This window comes from Bos indicus, chromosome 26 (assembly GCF_029378745.1).
Source record: "Bos indicus isolate NIAB-ARS_2022 breed Sahiwal x Tharparkar chromosome 26, NIAB-ARS_B.indTharparkar_mat_pri_1.0, whole genome shotgun sequence".
NCBI lineage: Eukaryota > Metazoa > Chordata > Mammalia > Artiodactyla > Bovidae > Bos > Bos indicus.
In genome coordinates this window covers 41,767,072-41,791,974 of record NC_091785.1, presented here as the reverse complement: position 1 = coordinate 41,791,974, position 24,903 = coordinate 41,767,072, and the positions used below count along the sequence as shown (strand labels likewise).

Sequence of the window (24,903 nt, the reverse complement as noted above, 5' to 3'; positions counted from 1 at the left end):
TGGCCATGCCACCCAGGTCGACAGAGAAACAGCCCAGACGAGGGTGTCAGAATCTTGCATGTGGACTCCAGACGCGCCATGTCCGTGTTAAGTCACTAATGATAAGCCGTAAGCAGGATACAAATGGTGTGATAGATTTACTGCTAAAGCATGGAGGCATGTTTTACTGCTAACACATACATAGCATGATTAAAGAAGGCTCTTACCATTCGTTTAGATGACAACAAACGAAGGACCCACAACCAGCAGGCCTGGCAGTACCCCTCCCATGAAATAATGCCTACACTGAAAGAGAACCTTCTCAACAAGTATTCACCAAGGGCCAGGCCTGGCACAGGGATCACAAAAGATAAGTGAAATCCACCCGTGCCCACCAGGCTTACTGTCTGACGGGTGGGTAGACACACAAATCATCAGGACACACAGCAATAAAAAGAGCTAAAATCCATCTCCCTCCCCTAGGGCCACTCAGCAGAGAATCTTCCCTAAGGGCTAAATATAGATCAACACTAAAAAATGATTTGAGTGAATTAACTAGGTTTTTTTTTTTTTTTTTCCAGCCGCAAGTAAGAGAAAAACCAATGCAAATAAAATAAACATCCACCTGCTCGAGGGCAGAGCGGTGCGAGGACTGATCACTTCCATGGCTCAAGGGCAAGGGCGAGAAGCAGCTCCTTCCTTCCTTCCAGCTTATCAACGGCAGCCTTTCTCACGGCCACAAGAGGGCCACCATCATTCCAGGCAGGACATGAAGATGTGGCAACACAAACTGGAAGTAATAGGCTCTTTGCTCCCTTGTGTGTCTCTTCAGAAGGGCTGAGTGTCTAAAAGGGCCCAGCACATTCCATTCTTCCCTGGCGGTCAAGGTTACCCTCAACCATACTTTGGTGGGGGCTGGGGTGGTCATGGCCCCCATGGCTGCCTTAGCCCCTCAGGATTTGCCTGAGATAGGTGCTGGGGCGGGGGTGTCAGGAGTGGACCGAAAACAGACTCAGGGCTGTGCCAGCAAGACGGAAGAGGGCTTCGTGGTGGGTCACCATCAGTGTCCACTGAAGCTTAGGGAAAAAATGGTTCCTTTTATAGTGGTGATCCTAATACAAGTCTGAAGAGGGCTGCAAGTATATATTGCTTCAGGCGGATTTGTGGGGAGTGGAGGGAGGAAGAGGAGAAGGAATGGAAAGCATTATTTCAAAGGAAAGCAATGATCACAAATTGCCAGGACTGTCAGCGTGAGATACAAGTGGCTTGTAGACAAACCTCCCCCTTGTCCACATGCCCTACCTGCCTCATGCTCTGTCCTGAGGGCATGAGAAATGAAGTACTTCCTGCCATATCAGTAGACAAGGATGCCACAGTCATCAGCGGTTGCAGCCCTCTAATGTGAGCTAGAGAGCCCTAAGGGCACTCAGGAAGGAGAAGGATACCAGCCATCAGACTGCAGCCACTCCCTATGGTGAACCCCAAGGCAGCTCATGATGTGAAAACAAAAAAAAAACACACACAGGAAACACCCAGGATGGCAGAGATGCATAAGAAAGGAATGATTTCAGTGAGCCCAGATTCTTGCTTCATCCCATACATAAAAAAACACTAAATTCCCTAACTTGGGATATCTGGTTTGCTTTTATTAACAATAATCTTTTGATGTGAAGACTTTGCTGTTTAGTTGCTAAGTTGTGCCAGACCCTTTGTGACCTCATGGACTACCAGGCTCCTCTGTCCTCCACCATCTCCTGGAAATTCACATCCATTGAGTCAGTGATGTTATCTAACCATCTCATCCTCTGCTGCTCCCTTCTCCTCCTGCCCTCAATCTTTCCCAGCATCAGGTCTTTTCCAATGAGTCAGCTCTTCTGCTGATACTCAAGGTTGTGACAACACTAACTGGAAGTAATAGGCTCTTTGCTCCCTTGTGTGTCTCTTCAGAAGGGCTGAGAGTCCAGAAGGGCCCAGCACATCCCATTCTTCCCTGGGGGTCATCAGCCACCATCTGGTCACAAGGTTACCCTCAACCGTCCTTTCGTGGGGGCTGGGGTGATCATGGCCCCCAAGGCTGCCTTAGCCCCTCAGGATGCGCCTGAGTTAGGTGCTGGGGAAGGGGGGCATCAGTCCTTCCAATGATACTCAGGGTTGATTTCCTTTAGGATTGACTGGTTTGATAAGTAAGACTACCTGCCTTTTGTTGCAAAACTTCCATATAATCTGGCTCTTCCCCTCTCCTCCAAGCAGTTCCCCCAGGATCACTTGAGATGCTGTCTCCCTGGACTGAAGTCCTAAAAGTTCCCACCCAATAAAACGTAAGTCTCAGCTTCTAGGTCGTGACTGTTATTTAAGTCAACAGGCAGATGGGACAGGCATCGTACCCAGCCTACACACCAGGGGACCAACGGTCCCACAGCTGATGGCAGTGATCTCACTGAGATCGCAGGTGTTCTCACCAGTCCCCTCTGCCCACTGCCCAGATGCAGCAGAAAAGAGCTGCCAGTGCCAGACCTTCTCACAGAGCAGGAGGCGGGAGCAGAGATGACACACAACAGGGCCGTGGGAGAGCTGAGGGCAAGTCAGAACAGAGGCGAGACTGAGGGAGCCGAGGCCACGCATCCTCAGGGTGAGGACCCCGGCCACACTGCTTCTCCCAGTGGGAGCCCAAGTTACACTCAGCCAAGCCCGGGCTGGGCGTGGAGGCAGTCTGTGGGGCACCACTTGCTTCGTGAGCCCTCTGTGTGGCCTGGCCTCCCCCTGCAGGGTCATCACAACTCTGATTCCTGCAGGAAGAAATGGCCTGTGGTGAGCAAGCGCCCTGCCTATGGCTGGCCACAGGCTTATCCCCCAGCATCCACAAAGGGTGGTGCAGAGTGAAGACACAGACACAGACACACACACACAGATACACACACACACAGACACACACACACACACAGACACACACACACACAGACAAACACACACACAGACACACACACACACAGACACACACACACACACAGACACACACACGGCCACCCTCGGTCTCTAGATAGACTGGTAGCACAATTTCCCAGGGAGCAGGACATCTGTATTAACTCACTCTGACCTTGGGTCACTCGACAGACTTCTCTGGGTTTCAGTTTGATCACTTCTAAAATAAGGGAGTTGAGCCTGGTGATGTCCAGGGTCACCCCAGCTCTGACAATTAGGGATCTTTCCAGAAGACCTGGTAGATTTCCAAAAAACCTCTTAGCAGCCAATGGTTAAATTGGTGAGGTCAAAACAAGCCTCAGAGCCCTTAATAAATCTCTTCTCATACGACTCCCCAAAGGGGTCAGATGATTCCTGCAGACTCTCACAGCCCAAAAGGAAAGGGGATTCCTGGAATTCTCCAGACGCTGGCTCAGCCAGTAATCATCGAGAGCAGACCTCAAAACAACGATCCATCAACATTTCAGCTTCTGGCCACCCTGGGTTTTGCCTAAAAGCCCTTGAGCGCTCCTCTCATTGCAACCTCATTCCCCAAAGCTTGGAAGGAAGGGCCATAAAACAAACCAATAAAACTAAAAGAAAAATTGGCAACTTTTTTTTTAACCTCATGACGCAAGCCAACGACTTCTTTCTCTTCCTTGCAGAGTATAAAGTGCTCCTGTTACAAAAATATTTTTGTTGCTGAATCTGCAAAAGCCACCATGTCTGCCAGCTGCCCAGCACATGCATTTCCAAGGGGCTGAGGCTCACAGGCTGGTCCTGTGTGTCTGATGAAATTTGCTTCAAAGGCTGATGTTGCAGGAACTGGCTGAGACTCAACTAAGTGATTCAATGTGGTCTTCTGGAAGCAGTTATGCTAACCTTTCATTTTCTTTAAAAAATATGCAATGGGAAGAAAAGGGCACGTACCCCAATCACAGCAAGGAGCGGTGCCACTGAATTTGCGTGCTTCCTACGGAACGGCAAAGTAGACCATAGAATTCAGGGGGATGTCAGCAGCTAAGACTTGCCTGAGACATGGGGATCCGGCAAGGACAGAAGTGAGCCCAGGAGGGGCTGAGGGACAGTGGATGAACCAGGGCTCTGCTACATAATTTTCAGGGCTCAGGATGAAATAAAAACGTAGACTCCCTTGTTCACAAAGTACATAAAAATTACCATTAAAGGCACTAAAATATAAGGCTTTTTTTTTTCTTCTACATGCTCACTCTCTTCATCTGTCTTGATGTTTTTATTTGCTGTTTAGTGTTGTGCTCCCTGGGGCATGAAGTTGTTCATGGGGTGAGTACAGACCCAGAGCCTTAGACTCAGTACTCTGCTCACCAGCTACTGGACAGACCCATGCACTGTGCCCAAGCAGGGACTCAGAATTTGAGCCAGCCCTCTCCCCACCCCAAGGGCCCACTGCCCCAACCCACAGAGGACAGACTACCCCTAAGGATTCTGCAACTTCCTTCGGCACCAGGTACCTGGATGGGGTGAGCAGGGCTTGGCCCTGCCTTGTTGCCGGCAGAAAGAGTCATCTATCTGCTGCCCAGGATGCTGCAGGGTATACGTACCCCATGTCTGTATGCCCTGGGGGAAGGAGGGTGGCTGTGACTGCCATGTGAGGCCAGAGGTCCCAAGAGCCAGAGGAGCAGGGTAGCCAAGAACCCGTCCTGGGGAAGTGGGAAGGCAACAAGCAAAGTGGGAAGGCTCCAAGCACCCAGCATATACTCCACTCATCAGACTTCACTTACAAAGCACAAATTCAAAGATAAAACCAAAATGGAGAGGGCATCCCTGGCGGCTCAGTGGTAAAGAATCTGCTTGCCAGTGCGGGGGACACAGGTTCAACCCCTGATCTGGGAGGACCTCACATGCCACAGAGCAACTAAGCCCACGTGTCACAACTCTTGAGCCCAGGAGCCAAAACTACTGAAGTCCTCGGGCCCTAGAGCCCATGCTCTGCAACAAGAGAAGCCACTGCAGTAAGAAGCCTACGCCCTGCCATGGAGAGTAGCCCCCTCGCCGCAACTAGAGAAAAGCTCTCGCAGCAACGAAGACCCGGCACAGCTATAAATAAATATATAAATAAATAAAATCATTAAAAAAAGTAAAAGAGACCTCAGAGCATTAATTGGAGAAGGCAATGGCAACTCACTCCAGTATTCTTGCCTGGAAAAATCCCATGGACAGAGGACCCTGGTAGGCTACGGTCCATGGGGTCACAAAGAGTCAGACATGACTGAACGACTTCACTTTTCAGAGCATTAAACCCTCAAGCAGGGTTCTCTTCTGTGAATGCACAGGTCCTGTGCCCATAAAGCAGCGGTGCCGGAGGAGGAGGAGGCGGACCAAGAATGAGAAGCTTGGGATTCAGATCACAGAGGGCAGAGGTTATCAGTGATGACAAGGTCAAGGGTACAACCAAGGGAGGGGGTGCTGCAGCAAGCAGGGGAGTCGAGAGGCCGGGCCAGGAAGGATCTCCTACGTGGCACTGAGATCACAGCATACACAGAACTCAGAAGGACAGTGTCATCAAGTTACCACCATCTGTTTCCACAAACTGACATGTTATTGTTGCTGTACCGGGAGGGGAGGAGAAGAGGTGCGATGTGCGAGGTGGCAGGTGGGGGTGACTGGAATGGGGGGCGTTCAGGTGGGACAGATAAGAGAAGTGAGGGAGAAGGAGGGAAAGAGAGGAAAGAAACAGAGGATGGTTACGGAAAAACAAAAGAGAGAAAAAGCAAATCAATCAACGTAGTCCTCCTCACTGTTTACGCACACCTCCATAATGTTTAGTCTCCCTTAAGCTGTATCAAGAAACACTGGCATTTCAAAGATCCTCTTACTCTTGCTGTTTAAACTGCAAAGTGTCAACATTTTTATACGGAAGCCCAAGGGCCAGTGACTGTATATATTCTCTGGCATCAAGAGGAGGAAAAACATTGCCTCACTGAGTGCAACTTGCCTCTTCCATCTGCCAGCTCCTTAGCATCTATCCAGTGACTTCAAGTTGGCTAACACTGCTACAGTGGTGTTTGGCCAATAAATATTTATGAAAATCAAGGGATGTGAAAGTGAATATATGAGTGAGTAAACAAATCAGATCTTAAAAGATCCATCAGGATCCTAAAATTGGGATTAGGCCAATACTGGGGGTTTGCCAAGGCCTGGCATTTCAGTTTGGGTAACTGACTCTGGATGCAGCCTGGTTTTCAGTCGTCAATGAGGCTGCAGGCTTGGGGCTCAGGTGATAGGAGACAACTTATACCCACCAGTTCCACAAAGGGGTGTGGTCTCACTCTATTTGGTAGGTTCAGTGCTCAGCTTCTTGGTATCTGCTACGCTGAATTGAAGGCAGTGTGGATCCCTCCTACCCAGGACCACTTAGAGTGTGTGTGGCTCCAGAAGCAGGGAAGTTGCCCAGGATATATCATTTTCATATTATTTATTCTAAAAAAATCTTAAAGACGTATGCATGCTAAGTCACTTCAGCGATTCTACGGACTGTAGCCCGCCAGGCTTCTCTGTCCATGGGATTCTCCAGGCAAGAATACTGGAGCGTGTTGTCTTGCATTGACAGGTGGGTTCTTTACCTCTAGTGCCACCTGGGAAACCCAAAGATGTGTAACTTTCTCTATATAAAAATAATTTGGGTTGGTCAATGACACAGGGCTTATTACAATAAATTAATTCTTACATTTTCATGACATAAAATGGCAGCATAAAAAATATTCTAGCCACAGGGCCAATGGTTTCTATGAGTTGCCTGGCAGCCAAAGCAAAGAGGGAAATACCATGAGTCACAGGTTCTCATTATCAGATTGTTGTGCCTTGTTTAACAAAAGTGACTCATTAATTAGCACAATTATTAGAATAACCAGTCCTCAACTCACCAGAATGTCTTATTTATGCCTTTCCATGGAAAATGGTTGGTTTTAGGAAAGCACTTTTGGGAAACTACTTCCATCCTGCCATGAACGAGAGGCAACCAGCTCATTATGAACCCTCTGCACTTCTAGACTCTCAGGAAACTGCATAAGAAAGTGGAGCTTTCCAGAGTGCGACCAGGAACCCCAAGGCCAATAAGAGACATAGACAATATGCAGAGGAACCAGTTAACTTGTGTTCTGGAAGCCTCTAGTAAACTCACTGGGAAACAAGGTTGCACTTGTCCAAGGTCCACGTACTCAGGCTGGGCAGAAAGGGAAAACTAACCAACTCTAGGCCCCCGACTCTTTCCCTCAGCTGGCTCTGTCTGTTCTTCCATCTCAGTGTGGATGTTATCTGCTCAGATAAGCCGACAATACCTTCAGAGGGCACCCCAGCCTCCATGCCTCCTACTGCTTTCTCTGTTTCTTCATTGAACCAATCGCCGTATTTATTCCAGTCTGCCTGTCTCTACACCAAACAGTAAGCTCCATGGGCTTCTGCCCATTGCTTTTACATCTTCAACACAGTATTTGGTCAAATAGATGCTTATGTTAGTGGCTCAGTCCTGGCTGATTCTTTGTGACCCTATGGACTGTAGCCCGCCAGGCTCTTCTGTCCGTAGGATTCTCCAGACAAGAATACTGAAGCAGGTTGCCATTCCATTCTCCAGGGGATCTTCCCAACTCAGGAATAGAACCCAGGTATCCTGCATTGTAGGCAGATTCTTTACTGTCTGAGTCCCCAGGGAAGTCTCCAAAATAGATGCTTAATAAATATTTATAGACACCATGTATGAATAAAGAATAACAGAAACAATGAATGAATCAGACCTTAAAAGATCATTAGGATTTAAAACTAGATAATAATTCAGAATTCACAAAATTCCTCTCTATCAATGTTATAGAGAAAGAGGTTAAAACTAAAGCCTTTCTGCTTAATCCAGCAAGACCAAAGCATCTTCTTCAGAAGAAGCACAGTCCCCACAAGAGCAAATGAGATCAGCCTCTCTGCCCTTTCCCCTGTGTTACTTCAGGCTTCACCTCACTTGGATCTAAAGAGCATAGTTCAGTCCAAGCACATTTGGCTCCTCTAGAGCAAGGTGTTAATCATCTCACACTGGAGTTGGCAATTTTTTTCTGTGAAAGGTCAAAAAGTAATAACTGTTGGCTTCATGGACCAGGTGGCCTCCATCCCAACTACTCAACTCTGCCGCTGACCAGTAAGAGCAGCTGTAGACTCTACCAAAGCAAATGGGTATGGCTGTGTCTCAATAAAACTTTATTTGCAAAGGCAAATGGAGGGCCGGATTTGGACCGCAGGTCACAGCTGGCCAACGCCGGGTCCCAACACACTGCCACACACTAACAAAATTAGCGAATGGAACCAGTGCATGCCTTCCCCCTCAGTGAAGGGGACGTTCCCCATGGGACACCTACAAATTCAGTCCCAACAACCTGGGAACTGCTTTGCCAGAACCATAAATAATAGTCTTGGTTGAATTCCCTAAAGAGAAATCACCAAAGTGAAAAAAAAAAAAAAACATTACCATATTAAGAGAAAAACATAGCCAAAGAATTTCCTTAACAATCAACTAAGTTCTTGAAATGGGGCCAGAAAACACACTAGGGCTCTGGTTTTTGATGGTTTGGGGAACTGAAATATTTTCACATTCCATGAGAAGCTGCAATCAGAACAACGAGGAGCCTCGTCCCCATGAGCCCCTGGGCGAAGGCCGACCCAGAGCAAAAATGCCGGCTTCCAATCCAGCGTCTGGATTGACGTCATCTAATGAAATATTGATCTGCATCCCCCTAAAAATGGTAAAAAATCAATACAGTAACAGGAGCCTCTTAACATCGAGAAGAGTCTGCGGCCTCTGTAGCCAATGCAATGCCAGCCTCTCGGTTCAGGGAGAAAAAAAGAGGAGAGACCACAGAACGCCCAGGACAGAGGGAGTGGAGAAAAGAATTCAAAATGGAAAAACACAGAAACAAAATACCAGGGTAGCTATGGTACTGGGAGCTCCTGGTTACTTTATGAGGAGAAGTAACAGGCTCCAGAAGATGGGGAGCCAGGCCAGCCCGGGCCCTGTGTTATCTGATTCACTCTTGGACAAGCTCAGGCGGCTGAGTCAGCGCCTTCTGACAATCAGGTTGTCTGAGGAGAACTGGCTGGAGGCGGGGGCAGGGACGGAGGGGGCATGAGTCACGCCTGCACCCGCCGCTCCCCTCCCTTGCCACCGTCCCCGGGTCACCTGGACCCTCCTTGCTCCGAGAAGTCGGGGCAGGTCTGCCACCAGCAGGCTAGGCTCTGAGAGACAGGCCTGGAGAGAGACCAGAGCTGCTCAGCAGCTCCTGAGACTCAGGGGTGAAGGGTCTGGGACCCTCACTCTCCCAGAACCATGTGGGTTCTACATTTCACAGTCGGGGGGTGTCAGATCTTCTGGCCCCAGCAGCCAGCTCAACAGGAAAAGGACCCTCTGCCCACAGAGCAGCCCCCCAAGCCCAGAGGTGTCACCTTCAGCCACTGCAAATAGCAGTAGGTGGCATCTGGCCCAAACACAGTGGCGGACAGTCGCAGGCCTGGCCTGGAGGTGCAGGGAGAAAACCACTTCACAGGACAGGACAAGCCCACTTCCAAATATCCACTGGGGTGCTGGCGTCAGGGAGAGGTGCCCACAGGAAACCTCACTGCTCCCAGGGCTCTGAGTGACCAAGGACCACAGAGCCCCTGGGGCCCGGCAAGACCACATGTTGTCCCAACTCCAGGAATCAGACGAACACTGGCCTCGTGGAGTCCGGGGTGGAGTCGGAGGTGCTGCTCTGCAGCCCGCCTGCTGCGTGGTCCCCTCCTCCTCCGAAAGTGGGGAGCAGCCACTGCAGGAGCCCCAGCGCCTTCCTGCCCCCCACCCCACCCCCGAAGCCCACAAGCAGCCAGCCTGGCCTCCTCTGAGCAGAGGACTCTGAATTCATCCTCTGCACACGGCTGTTAAGCCCCTACAACAAGACAAGTGACTAAGACAGCTGTGGCCCTCACACCCCAGCAGCAGAGAGAAACTGAAATCCACAGTGAACACGACAACTGGGAGGGAAATAAGAACAGTGGCGTGAGATCCCCTCCGGGGTTATGCATCCCCAGAGTGAGGAAGGGGGACAGGGACATGGACCATCCCTGGGTGGGTGTCAGGGAAGGACTGTCGGGAACAGAATTTAACCTGAGGCCTGAAGGACCGGGGCCTTCCCCAGGGGCTCAGTGGATCGGCCTGCAATGCAGGAGACACAGGTTCGATCCCTGGGTCTGTAAGATCCCTGGAGGAGGGCATGGCAACCCACTCCAGTATTCTTGCCTAGAGAATCCCCATGGAGCCTGGCGGGCTACAGTCTGTGGGGTCGCGAAGAGTTGTACGTGACTGTAGCGACTTAGCATGCACACACGCTGAAGGACCAGAAGGTCACCTAAGGAGGAGCTGGAAGGGGGACACCCCAGGGAAGGCAAGACTCGGGTCCCTAGAGAACAGCCCTGCTTTGTGGGAGGGAGGTGGTGGGGGTGTGGAGTAGTGGGGGCTTAGCAGAATGGGGGAGGTGTAGAGAGAAGAGTGCAGGAGGGTAAAACAGGACCCCCAACAGGCTGGGTACACCTTCAAATCTCTGGTTAAGTCGTTAAGATTTCTCCATAAGCACAGAGAGAGTGTGAAGGGCTTTATACAGACAGACAGGACCCAATCTGAAAGTTGCAGTCCTGGGATGGGGTGGCAGGGCAGGGACGGGTTGGGGGGGCGGGTACAGATGCTTTTCCCCTTCCTGTGTCCTAATCAACACAGCTGGAAAAACAGCTGCAACAAAAGTTACTTTTCTTACCTTCTTCAGTATATCCCCAGTACTTATTTCTGTCCTGCACTCTGACCTAAAGAAACCAAATATGTTTCTCTCTCTCTCTTTTCCTGAACTACTCAGCAAAAAAAAGCTGCATGAACAAAACACAGCCTCTGGAGAAAAAATTTTTAAGTGTTCTGCACACACGGCCAGCGTCATGTTCAACACATTTTGGAATCCGTTTTTATCTGAGGCTGAACTAGTTTGCCCTCAAAGCTGCTTTCTATTAAACTGTTTGCATGCACACTGTCCTTCCTTCCTGCAGCTGGCACCACCTCCCGGGCCCCGGGCAAATGCTGGCCCCCGTCTGTGGCCCCGAGGAAAGGGCAGTGGAAAGACATGTCTGGGCAGGCAGGCTGCCTTTGGAGGGGACACCCTCCTGCTCCAGCTTGGCAGGGGCAGGCACCCTGCTCAGGGAGGTTCCCCCCAAAGGTTCTCCCCTGCTCAGACTCAGCAGGGGAAGTGAGTGCACACGAGCCCGCTCAGCAGTGAGGAGCAAAAATGCTCTTTGGTCACAAGCCCAGAAATGTCTCTGGCAAGCTCAAGCCGAGGCGGGTTTATAGAAGATGTGAGGGGGCCTTGAAGAATGAAACGGAAAGTAGGCTGGCTGATCAGGCTCTGAAAAGGCAGGAGCTCAGACAGCCCGGGGGTCCCTGGCGGCAGGGGCCACACCGGCTTCCTCGTCATTTTCCTGTGGTTGGCATCCAGTTACTGCTCCAAGCAAAGGATCTGCTTGGTCTGATGGATCCTGTGTCCCATAGCCCCGGGAGGGGGGGTTGTGCCGTGACTGGTGCCCCCACAAGACTGTCCAGGGGGGACAGAAATAGATCCAGAAGGAGATGCTGGCCTCTGCGCCCAGAAGACGTGGGCAGTGACCACAGGTGTCTCTAGTAATTTCCATTCATTCACAGTGGCAGGAATAGTGCACTCAGGAAGGAGGGTCTCAGGGTTAGTGATGGAGAGCCTTTCACATGAAATCCTGGCACTTGGGGAGGAGATGGGCCCAGATTATAAGGCACCAAGTTAACCACTGGGCTGGTGTATGTGGGGGGCAGTCACCCCAGTTTCACTGGGTCATGAGCAAATGGCCCTGGGGAGACTGAGCCATGACCTCACATGGCAAGCATTCGGAATGAGTTCGATCCTCAAGTCCAAGTTTTGCTGCGTCTGTTCTGCCTCCTCTGAGATTCCCTGCTCTGTTTCTTGCTCCCGAGGTGACACAGTGCAGGGTAAGCTCACTGCCCCCACCCCCACCCCCAGCACTGCAGACACATTTATAAAATCCTGCGCTGGGGCACCTTAGTCTTCACTGAATCAAGGGGCTCCTCCCAAACTGAGCCTCATTACAAACCAGTCCCTGCCCCCCTCCCCTAAATAATCAATCCTCCGACTAAGGGAACAAAATGGAAAGAGCTGGAAGAGATGTTTTCACTCTCCCCACTTCCAGCTACTATCAGCAAAAAAAAAAAAGCAGTTTAGTCAGTGGAAACCAGTCTCCTGTGTGGGTGTCTGCAATTTAATATCCTTTCATTTCCGATTCCATTTTGCAAAGCCACATTAGTTCGACTTTAAATTTTCAAGCTCCTTTTTCTGGGGCTAGAAACTCATCTCAAATAGCCTGCTGCTGGCAGGAAGGCTAGCCTCCCGGGAACAGCAAGAGCCAGGTTAGAAACACCCTGCAAAGCTGGTCCATCAAGATAATCCACATCCTGCCAGGACCTGCCAGGGATGACAGGAGAACCCACTCTCCACCTCGGCTCAGAAGCTGAAAAGAATATCCCCCGGCCATAGCAGCTGCATGGGATGTGCCCATGTGTGCCAAACATGAAATTACTCAGCGGGAGCAGCTCACGAAGGGTCCAGACCAGCGCCCTGCCCGCACAGAGAGCCCGCACGGCTGGCTGCCTCCCCAGGGCTCGGGGGAGCTGAGTCCTGCGTGTGGCCACAGGATGTGCTATTCTGGCCAGCCTCCTTCCGGTGAGACTACCACATCCTGGACACCTTGCAAGCTGTATGATCCTACACCAGGGTGTGCCAGCCTCCCCGTGGGTTATTTAAAGCTGAGCCATCTCATCACACCAAAAGGTCAGGCTTCATCCCTCCCTCATGGTCACGGCTTGGGCACTCGGGGAGCCTGGCAGGCTTGCGTGTGTGTGCCCAGTCGCTTCAGTCGTGGCCAACTCTTTGCGACCCTATGGACCACAGCCGGCCAGGCTGCTGTGTTCATGGGACTCTCCAGACATGAATACTGGAGTGGGTTGCCATGCCCTCCTCTAAGGGGATCTTCCCGACCCAGGGATCCGAACCACGTCTCCTGTGGGAAGACCCCTGGCCAGCTTAGGAGGCTATAATTTCACCACAGTATTAGCTATGTGGTCTCAGGGAGGTGACTTAAGCTCTCTGAATCCCTATTCCTTCCTATGTAAAATGGGAATGATAAAAGCCGTTGACAGAACAGGTCAAAGTTATAAACCAAGGCAGAGCCTAGTCCAGTTTTGGAGCTCATCAAGTAGAAGTTAGTACGACTATACTATGACCCATAAACACATTTTGAAAGATGAGTTGTTACAGAAATCCCATGGTAACCTAACAGAAATAGTATGCAATCAAGACCTCTCTAAAGGTCAGTTACCTACGCTGGGCACTGGGCCTGTTTCTGCTCTGATCAACAGCACAAACGAAAACAGCCCATGCTATTTCACCATGGTCTGACTTCACAGCCCAGATCTGGTAAAAGACACTGAGAGCTGGAAAAGAAGACCGCTCTCTGCCTCTCAGTTTATGACCTCTTCCTGGTCCAGAAGCAAGATTCCAATCTATCCCGATTCCTCCTTCCAGATGAAGTCTAAAAAATGACAAAGTGTGGAGAAACCAGAAAACACAATCTCGCTAGGTACCTGCCGCTTCGCAAACCAAACCTCTGTTATCGACGTACCAACAAGTGGGAACTGTTGATGGTCTAATAAAAACTGGACTTGATTTCAGCCAGGACTTTGGGCTTCCCAGGTGGCTCTAACAGTAAAGAACCCACCAGCCAAATGTAGGAGACGTAAGAGACACGGGTTCAATCCCTGGGTCGGGAAGATCCCCCGGAGGAGGACATGGCCCCCCACTCCAGTATTCTTGCTGGTGAATCCCATGGGCAGAGGAGCCTGGCAGGCTATGGTCCATAGGGTCGCATAAAGTTGGACACAACTGAAGCAACTTAGCACACACACATGAAGATTTTGCTAAACAAATCAACAGAACAAAAATGACTACAAGGAGAATATTTCAACAGAAAGCAAGCCATTTCCCAAACTGAGCTCTTTACATCTCAATTAAAAAAAAAAAATTCTGCGCTCAGATAGCTGTAGTTCAGAGCCACACTCTTGCAGGAGGGTCCTATGCACATCGGCATATGAAAAGCTTTGAGAAGCGCTACGAGGACAAAATCTGTTAGCTTTGTTTTAATTCAAGGTTTCCAAAACTTCTTTTGAGTGTGAAGTACTGTTTTAAAACACATGTAGTAACTTTGCAAAAGCCCAGTTTGGGAGACTTGGTTTGTTTTCAGAGTAGTTGTTTCCATGCTAATGACGGTTAACTTCAAAACCCAGTAAATTCTCTATACATGGTGAGTGCACGAAGGAACACAAATCTGTAGCAACAGTTGCCTGAGGGGTAGGAATGGAACGGAAACTCAGTTTTCACTGCTTACCTATTCATTTCTTTATAAGCCTACTGCTTTGATAAAAATTTAGAACACTATTATTAAAACTCTGATCTTATGGCCTGCTTATTCAAGAAGCTTCCATGAGATCCCACCCTTTCCCCACCCCAGGCCACACTCAGCATCTCCCAAATGCTCTCCTTTGATCCAGACCTAACTGGTTCCATCCCACTTGAGAAACTCATGAAATCAGGGAGTTCTGGTGTCTTTTGACCTCTCCGGATTTAGCCAAGCGTCAGCCAAGGCACCTGAGAACTTGGTCCTGCAGGTGGGGAACACACCTACCTGGTGGTCGATTTTGATAAGGGCAATGTCCGCCTTCTCGTCCACGTCTTTGATTTTGGCCTCATAGGTGGCACCGTTCTTAAGCTCGACTTTGACCCGATGCTTGTTGGTCACCACGTGGGCGTTTGTCACAATCAGTCCATCTTCGGACACGATGAACCCAGACCCACTGGCCACTGGCACTTCCCTCTTAGAAAAAGGAAGCCTAGAACCAAAACGAGTACCCGGTTAAAGCTGAAACATTTAAAATCGACCCTCTGACACATTGATGCATCAGTTCTATAACAGCAACACACACCTATTACTAGCAATTGTTACTCTGCCCAATGGCTTTATTAAACTTTAAAAAATAGAATGTTAGACTGACTTTTATTCGCATCCCAAAATTCCACTTAGAAAATATTCTTAGGGAATCTCTTCAGAACCAGAGGCTCTTAAAACATCTTAGAAGGGTCAAGAATGTAGCTTTCAATGGGCAAACAGGAAAACATCCCAAGGGAGAAGAGCTTATCTTCTTGTAGGACTGTATTCAGTGACACTCTAAAGTGTCTCAGAAAGAGCTCTGACGTTTTGCTTATGGCAGCAGTTTAGGTGGGAGCTTCGGAGACTGGGGGAAAAAAAGGAAGGCGCTCTTTACTTGCGAAACAGTTCGATGTGAACCACGGCAGGAGCTATCTTCTCCACGACATCGGCAATAAAGTTGTATTTATGGCGCAGACTGTTGGGATCTTCCTGACCTAAGAAGAGAAACAAAGGCAAGACACTTAAAGATCCTGTGCTCTGTGCTGTGGGTCAGAAAAACCAAAAAAGGAGGGTGAAGACAAGACCCCAGACCTGGGCTCAGAGACAAAGATCTTTCCCGCACTTGAAGAAATGCCCACTCAGATGCACGTGCGTGTGTGCCAAGTCACTTGAGTCGTGTCTGACTCCTGGCGATCCCATGGACTATAGCCCACCAGTCTCCTTTGGCCATGGGATTCTCCAGGCAAGAATACTGGAGTGGGTTGCCATGCCCTTCTTCAGGGGATCTTGCCAGCCTGGGGATCGAACCCATATCTCCTACGGCTCCTGCATTGCAGGTGGATTCATTACCACTGAGCCACCAGGGAAGCCCCAGATGAGACAGCAACACCCACCAAAGATGACCTGTTTGCTTGGCTTCCTTGGTCTCAACTGTTTCATCACGAAAATGTTGACCCAGAGGCATCAGCAGATACCTGGGCCTCCTTTATTATTCCAAACAGCGGGTGGCCCAAGGGTCACCTTGACATGGCACCGTCCACCAGTGTCCCTTCCCTGACTCCCCCAGAACCACACAGCAGCCCTCCTCAGCATACCACCGCTGTCGAGGGGAGGGGTTGAAGCTGTTTCTGATGAGATGCCCATCAGATGTTAGAGATTTAAGAGGCTACTATGAATAAGCACTAAGGCAAAGGCACAGAGAGGGTCTTCCCCTCTGTCTGTCCCCAAAGCAATTTTCCATTAATCATTAATTAATCATTCACTCCTCCCACCCCAGGACATCCCAGGCCAAAAGATGCCTTGATTCTATTGGGGGGAAAAAAAGGGAAAAATCCAGTGACCAAAATTCTTTATGTAAACATATCCACTATAATTAGGGAATCCCCATACCATGGGGAATGTACATACCATGTACATTCGCACATACCAAAGCCAGCTATCACAGATCACACAGAGGGTTTCGAGGAAGGCAAGAGGTTAGTTGCCACCAACCCAATGCACACACCCATAGCACCTGACTCAGAAATGAGCTACTGGAGACTTGGGATACCGAGCCCCCATTCTGCGGGTACCCAAGTGGCAGAGGCGGTCTGAGCCTCTTACTTTGACCCCAAACCTGTGCCACCTGGTGGTACCCCTAGTCTCTCTGCTTGGATGGCAGAGGGATTCCAGGTCAGTCTGCAGCCAAGAATCCTACACCCTGCCTTACCCTTCTCTCTGCCTCAGCTGTGAATCTAGCTCAGGGCTGCACCCAGTGCTCTGCCAGCCACACTGCCACCCGGCCTGGGGGGAAGGGACTCACAGGGAGATTCCAGAAACCTATAAAGAAATTTGACACAGAAATCTAAAAAATTTTTAATGGGGCTGGTTGTGTCTTTTCTTATTACATCTTGGTAGTAATTCATTTTTAGTGTATGCTATGAATGTATTGCGGAGAAGGCAATGGCACCCCACTCCAGTACTCTTGCCTGGAAAATCCCATGGATGGAGGAGCCTGGTGGGCTGTAGTCCATGGGGTCGCTAAGAGTCAGACACAACTGAGCGACTTCCTTTTCAATTTTCACTTTCATGCACTGGAGAAGGAAATGGCAACCCACTCCAGTGTTCTTGCCTGGAGAATCCCAGGGACAGGGGAGCCTGGTGGGCTTCCATCTATGGGGTCGCACAGAGTCAGACACGACTGAAGCGACTTAGCTGCATGAATGTATTGATCCATGATGGGTAGGAAATAACAAGGAAAGGAACCCTGATCCTTCACCACAGATGGTCTGAGAGGCCCTGGTCTGCCTCTCTCCCCGTTCACACAGTGGGGTTCGCAAGAAGCCTGAAGTTTCAAAGGAAACCATTGGCCTGCAAAACTGCCGCTAACGAACAAAGGGTCTGTGCGGCCCACCCCCAACGCACACACACGCACACACACACTAAAGCCCACACCTACACTTAAACGTTTATGAATACATGCTCACACACACATATACACACACTCACTCTCATACTCATGAGCATGCACACACACACACTCACATGTACACACACATACACACATATAAAGACATCCACACACTCATGCACACACATATATACAAACTCCATCTGACTCTTACAGAAACACAGCTTCATATACACACACACTCTTACATTCGCACATAGACCCAGTTACGTTCACATATACCCACATACATGCACTCCTACACTACACACACACACAGCGCCTCCATGCCTGGGGTACGGCCATCGCTCCAGGCTGTGAAACCTGTGACATTCTCAAGTCCTCTATGGCTCTTGGAACTGCATATCCACAGGCATCCCCAGTGGCTGTGTGACCCCACCAGGGACCTCAGTTCTCAGTTCTATACCCCTGGGCACAGGGACATCTTGGGGACCAGCCTGCCTCTCCCAACTTTCCCTCCTGGAAGTGAGAGACCATCGAAAACCAAAGGGCCCCTCTCTGTCCCAGCTCCTGGAATCTGCACTGCTTTATTTCAGGGCTGGAATCCACTCCCTTTATGCACAGCTTGATTTTTCTTAGGTATAGGAAAGGTCTGCAAATACTAGGCAAGATTAACTAACTCAGCAAATTTACAGTAGCATCATTTTTGTTATTTTGGTTTTCAGGACCCTTTCATATGATACTACCAGAAAACCTTCCCTCATGATCCCCTCGGAGAAGGCAATGGCACCCCATTCCAGTACTCTTGCCTGGAAAATCCTATGGACAGAGGAGCCTGGTAGGCTGCAGTCCATTCAGTCACTAAGAGTCAGACATGACTGAGCGACTTCACTTTCACTTTTCACTTTCATGCATTGGAGAAGGAAATGGCTACCCACTCCAGTGTTCTTGTCTGGAGAATCCCAGGGATGGGGGAACCTGGTGGGCTGCCGTCTATGGGGTCGCACAGAGTCGGACACGACTGAAGCAACTTAGCAGCAGCAGCAGCATGATCCCCTTCCTGTGGAAGAGGAAAATTGGATATAGTTCCCATGTGCTTTAGAACTGTGGTGCTAGAGAAGACTCTTGACAGTCCCTTGGACTACAAGGAGATCAAACCAGTCCATCCTAAAGGAAATCAACCCTGAATATACATTGGAAGGGCTGATGCTGAAGCTCCAATACTTTGGCCACCTGATGTGAAAAGCTGACTTGTTAGAAAAGATCTGGATGCTGGGAAAGATAGCACGCAGGAGGAGAAGGGGTTGACAGAGGATGAGATGGTTGGATGCCATCACCGACTCAATGGACACGAGTTTGAGCAAGGTCCAGGAGATGGTGAAGGACAGGGAAGCCTGGCAAGCTGCAGTCCATAGGGGTCACAAAGAGTCAGACACAACTGACCAGCTGAACAACAACAACCTTTAGAGAAACTGAGGCTCACAGATAATAAATGACTTCTACATAGACACTAAACTTCCTTCATAGAGTGTATGAATCACAAAACAAAAAAAACAAACTGAGCAAAAATACAACATTTCCAGCCCCAAACATATCTGCTATCCTCCCAGGATTCCAGGTAGTTGTGGTGATTTAACTGGTGTGTCTCTCCAAGTTCTCCAATAGGAGAAATAAATAAGGGGATAGAAACATTTCTCCCCGACTCAGAACCTGGCGAACATCACCCAGAGACAGCTGTAAACAAGTACCTCTGGAGTTCCTTGGACCTGCTCCCTGGGAAAAGCCAAAAGAAGGCTTAACTCCAACAAGACCAGCAACCCCAGGGAAGTGTGGGGATTCTGAGAACCTCACAAGGACAGTTACTAGGGCCCTGCCACTAAAAATCATCCCCTCGCTTCCTCTTTCTACTTCCCACAAAGGCCTGGGAGAATCTGCCCACATCAGGGATGAAAATGAGCATGGGTTTTTCCAGCTAAAATGAGAAGCAGTTGCTTTCTCACACACACTAGAGAAAGGGGCTCCAGGGTCTATCCACCTGGGACAGCAACATGGGAGAGCAGTGTCCAGAGCCAGCTTGGACACTAGAAGGCCCAAGTTCCAGCCACAGCCTACTGGGTGGTCTCCATTTCCCCGTCTGTAAAATGGGGCCAATTACCTCTAGAATGAGCTGTGAAGTCTATTCCCACTCCAGCATTCTATGATCTAATCCCTGTCTCTCCCTTTCATTCCAACATGCTACAGCAAGAGAAAGAGATTGTGGAATCTGAGATTGGGCACAGTTCAGTTCAGTTCAGTCGCTCAGTCGTGTCCGACTCATTGCAACCCCATGAATTGCAGCACGCCAGTCCTCCCTGTCCATCACCAACTCCCAGAGTTTACCCAAACTCATGCCCATCGAGTTGGTAATGCCATCCAGCCATCTCATCCTCTGTCGTCCCCTTCTCCTCCTGCCCCAATCCCTCCCAGCATCAGGGTCTTTTCCAATGAGTCAACTCTTCACGTGAGCTGGCCAAAGTACTGGAGTTTCAGCTTCAGCATCACAAGACTTGCCTAATTCTGCAGATGAGTAAACAGAACAGAGGGGCTGTGGGAACACAGACCACACTGAGAAGCCCAAGGGACAAGCCTTAATTGTGCAGCTTAGATGAAAAAGCAATGAGTTACCTCTATTATCATTGGTAGATCCGTGTCATTGGGAGAAATAAATAGAGCAGAAACAACTGAACCAAAGCAGGATCAACCAGTAGTCCAAAGATAGGCAAAACGTCAAACCAAAGAAGTGTTTGCCTTCTCCAAACACAATTTTCAAATGAGGAATAAAAGGATCACTAAGAGCAGCTAGACTGAGTGTTAGAGTCCGGTTCCATTTAGAAGTTGTCCATCAAACTAGAGGAAGCTGCTGCTGCTGCCTCATGGTCTTTAGAAACCCTGATTGGCCCCATCTGCTGTGATTTCAACTGTGAGTCAACCATCTTCCTCCCAGAGGGGTCAGCTTGGGTGAAGAATTCCAGAGATGGACCTGTCTCTGTCATGACCCACTCTCTGAGTGATGGAGATAGAGAGCTGGGGCATCCAAGCCACTCAGCATGGGGAGGATGGGTCACAGCACCGGCTCTGGTCTCAGAAGGATCAGATGAGACACCTGGTCCTAGCTGTGTGACCTTAGGTGGAAGATTCCTCCAAGTCTTATCTGGTGGTCTAGTTGCTAAGTTGTGTCTTCACTCTGACTCTTGTGACCTCATGGACTGTATAGCCCACCAGAGACCTCTGTCCATGGGATTTTTCAGGCAAGAATACTGGAGTGGGGTGCCATTTCCTTCTCCAGGGGATCTTTCTGACCTAAACCCTGGTCTCCTGCATTGCAGGAGGATTCTTTACCAACTGAGCTACCAGCAAAGCTCATCTACTTCCGTGTGTGTATGTATGATTTTTTATTTTAATGATTTTTTTTTATATAGACCACTTTTCAAAAGTCTTTACTGAATTTACAATATTGCTTCTATTTTATGTTTTGGGGGTTTTTTTGGCCCCAAAGCATGTGAAATCTTAGCTCCCCAATCAGGGACTGACTGGTACCCCATGCATTGGGAAGTAAAGTCTTAACCACTTGACCACAAGGAAGTCTCCTACTTCCACATGTTTTTGTCACTGACTTTATGAGCTACTGTGTATGATAAAGTGCTTGGCCAAGTTATGGCACAGCTTAAAAATAAAAAAAAAAAAGAACTGGCAGAGGTGCTCAGTAGGCAGCTCCAGACAGGGTTGAGCACCAATTACCTCTGTAGCACAGCAGAAAAGTAAAGGGAGAGGTGAATATGTCCAGAGAACCCCTCTCCCAACTTCGGCAAATTTGTGTATGTCTTGGAGACTCCTCCTAACAGGAGGAGTGCAGAGGCAGAGAGCAAAGGGAAACGGTGTGGTAAGCCAGTTTTTCTGGCTTTGATGTGCACCTCCATTCCCCAGCTTGCAAGAGCACCGCATAGCCACTGCAGAGCTAGATGAGAGCTGGGTCAGCAGAAGAGCCTCGCCTGAACCGAAGCCCAGTTGCACTCTCAGATTCCCATGGAGCAACCAAGCTGCCCCAGAAGACAAATATAACTCCCTCTGCTAAGTGAGGGCCTTGTTTAATTAGGCCAGAACTGACATGGCAGAAGGTAATGAACTTGGGAAATCTCAAGCAGAGTCAAGGCCTGGAACCTCTAGCTGCTCCCTTATCACAGAAAGCTAGAATTGGCTGGCATTCAGTAATGGCCAGCCATTTATAGAAAGCTGGCAACTCAGAAGCATGAAAGTAAGGTATTGTCTACGCTTCTGATTAACGTAAAAAAGATAAAAGACAAAAGATGGCCAACGTAGGGAGTCAAAAAGGGAGCATCACTACAGATTCTACAGACATTAAAAGTATGATAAGGAAATATCATGAACAAAATCATGCACATAAATTCTACAGCTCAGATAAAATGGACAGATTTTTTTTAAGCCATAATCTATTAACACTCACTCAAGAAGATACTGATAACCCAAACAATACTATATCTAGTAAAAAAAATTGTATCTGTAGTTAAAAACCTTTCCACAAAGAAAATGTCAGGCCCATAGGACTTCATTGGTGCATTCTACCAAACATTTAAGGAAAAAACAATACTAACATTTCACAAACTCTCTCCAAAAACAGAAGAAGGAAACTACTGTCCAACTTATTTTATGAACTCAACATTACTCTAATATAAAAGCCAAAGATATTATAAGAAAATTATAGGCTAATATCCAGTATGAACATAGACTTGTATTAGTTGCTCAGTCATGTCCTAATTTTGCAACCCCATGGACCATAGCCCATCAGGTTCCTCTGTCCATGGGATTCTCCAAGCAAGAATACTGGAGTGGGTTGCCATTCCCTTCTCCAGAGTATCTTCCCAACATAGGGATCAAACCCAGGTCTCCTGCATTATGAGTATTCTTTACCATCTGAGCCGCAAGGGAAGCCCGAACATAGACTAAATGTCCTTAAATTTTTTAACAAGTAGAATTTATCAATATAATAAAAAGGATACCATATCATGATTAAGTGAGGTTTATCCAAGGAAAGGATAAATACAGTTGGTGTAACATCTGAAAATCAAGCAAAGTAATTCACTATTCAGTTCAGTTCGGTCGCTCAGTTATGCCCAACTTTTTACAACTCCACATATTAACATATTAAAAAAGAAAATCTGAACAATCATCTCAATAGGTACAAAAAAAAAGACTCTACAAAATTGAACATCCATTCATGATTTAAAAAAATAAAACCAACCTCAGCAAACTAGAAATAAAAGAGACTTTCCTCAATTTGACAAAAGAGATCAAAACAAAAATCCCTAAAACTAACGTCATACTTAATGGTGAAAAAATAAATGCTATACAAGAGACACAGGTTCTATCTCTGGGTCTAGAAGATCCCCTGGAGAAGGAAATGGCAACCTGCTCCAATGTTCTTGCCTGGAAAATTCCATGGACAAAGGAGCCTGGCGGGTTACCGTCCATAGAGTTGCAAAGAATGGGACACGACTGAGTGACTGAGCATAGCACACACAGCTAAAAATGAGAACAAGGCAAGGACATCTATTCTTACCACTTCTATTCAATATTTTATTAAAGTCTTAGAATAATTAATTATAAAAAGAAATGTAAAGGCATAGAGATTGGAAAGGAGAACATAGGGCTGTCTTTATTTGCAGGTGACATTAAGGGTCTACAAAAAAAAAGAATCTATAAATATACGACTTAGAATAAGTGAGTTTATTAACATCACAGGGTAACACGTCAATATGTACAATCAATTGTATTTCTATGCATTATCAGTAAACAACTGGAAACTGAAAGTTTTAAAAATATCAATTATAACACCACCAAAAATATTAAATACTTGGGTGCTGTGCTTAGTCACTCAGTCATGTCCAACTCTTTGAAACCTCCATGGACTGTAGCCCACCAGGCTCCTCCATCCATGGAGTCTTGCAGGCAAGAATACTGGAGCGGGTTGCCATTTCCTTCTCTGGGGGATGACTCCGACTCAGGATTGAACTCATGTCTCTTGCATCTCCTGCATTGGCAGGCAGGTTCTTTACCAGTAGCACCACCTGGGAAGCCCATTAAATACTTAGGAAAATGTTTAATAAAACATGTGCAAGACCTGTACACCAAAAGCTGCAAAGCACTGCTGAAATAAAGAAAATGTAAATACATGGACAGAGACATCATATTGTGTCAGAGGACTCCCTCTTATTAAACTATCGATTTTCCCAAAATTGATCTATGGCCCAGGTTTGATCCCTGGTCAGGGAACTAGATCCCACATACCTCAACAAAGAGTAATGATCCCCTGTGCCACAACTGAGACCTGGCACAGCCAAATAAATATTTTTGTAAAAAAAAAAATTAGAATAGCAGACACTTCCATTATAAAGTGTTTACTGAGAAAAGGCCAGGCAGTAAGTTAAGTATTTGACGTACGTTATCACACTGAAGAAAACTGGCTGCAGTGAAAATGAAAATCGCAGTGAGGGGTCTATGAATCAAAGGACAGACTTCTACCTGTGCCTCTCTCCAAAGATTTGGCACACAGCTGCACAGGTGCTTTAAATACATTAAAACATGTGCTTCTTTCATCTTTAAGGCAAAACACTCAGGTAAAGATAAGGTGTGAAGTAGGAAGCAATGTTTCCAATCCTAATGCATTCATTCTCAAACTCAGCCCAGAGACACCCCAGAGAGTCATAGCAAACTCCCAGGATATTTCAAGTTTCCTGGGAAAACACTGTTGGACACCTTCAGCACAAGCTCTCGGCAGTTCACAATCTCAAAATCAGATTGCGTTACCTTTTTTCAGCGATTCTGTATGTTTGTGAATCTGGACGTCGGGTGGTGGTGGTCTCTGTGATTAAAAGCAAATACCATGCAAAAATCAATGTCGAATTGGAAATGCGTGGAACTGTCCAATCTGAATCTAAGATTTGAGAGGCTGTGTGGCTCCCAGTGAGTGCACATAGATCATTTGTATTAATTTTGTAAGTAATTGTGGATAGTGACTAATAAAATTAAAATGTCATTTTTCTTTCTTGTTTATTTGGCTGTGCCGGGTCTTGGTTGGGTACCTGGGATCTTTGCGATCTTTGTTGCAGCCTGCGGCATCTTTAGTTGCGGCATGCAAACTCTTAGTTATGGCATCTGGGACCTAGTTCCCCTGAGCAGGGATCAAACCCAAGCTCTCTGCACTGGGAGGGCAGAGTCTTAGCCGCTGGACCACCAGGGAAATCCCTCTTTCTTTTCCTTTTTTTGTCAAATGACTACTATGTTGCTGCTGCTGCTGCTGCTAAGTCGCTTCAGTCGTGTCCGACTCTGTGCAACCCCATAGACGGCAGCCCACCAGGCTCCCCCATCCCTGGGATTCTCCAGGCAAGAACACTGGAGTGGGTGACTACTATGTTACAAGGACACAAAAACTTATTAAGTTGTTGAGACCTAATTATCTGATAAATGGAACTGTC

The 24,903-nt window shown here is 48.0% G+C and overlaps 1 protein-coding gene across 1 annotated transcript in view; it reads right to left on the bottom strand.

Annotated features, from left to right (window-relative positions):
- The window catches only part of HTRA1 (HtrA serine peptidase 1), a 57,732-nt gene that overhangs the window by 12,575 nt on the left and 20,254 nt on the right, over positions 1-24,903 (bottom strand). The window contains exons 2-3 of the mRNA XM_019952993.2: positions 15,380-15,479; positions 14,743-14,947 (exon numbers count right to left, since the gene is read on the bottom strand). Coding sequence (XP_019808552.2) covers positions 14,743-14,947; positions 15,380-15,479 — 305 coding nt within the window. The remainder of the gene's footprint in view (positions 1-14,742; positions 14,948-15,379; positions 15,480-24,903) is intronic.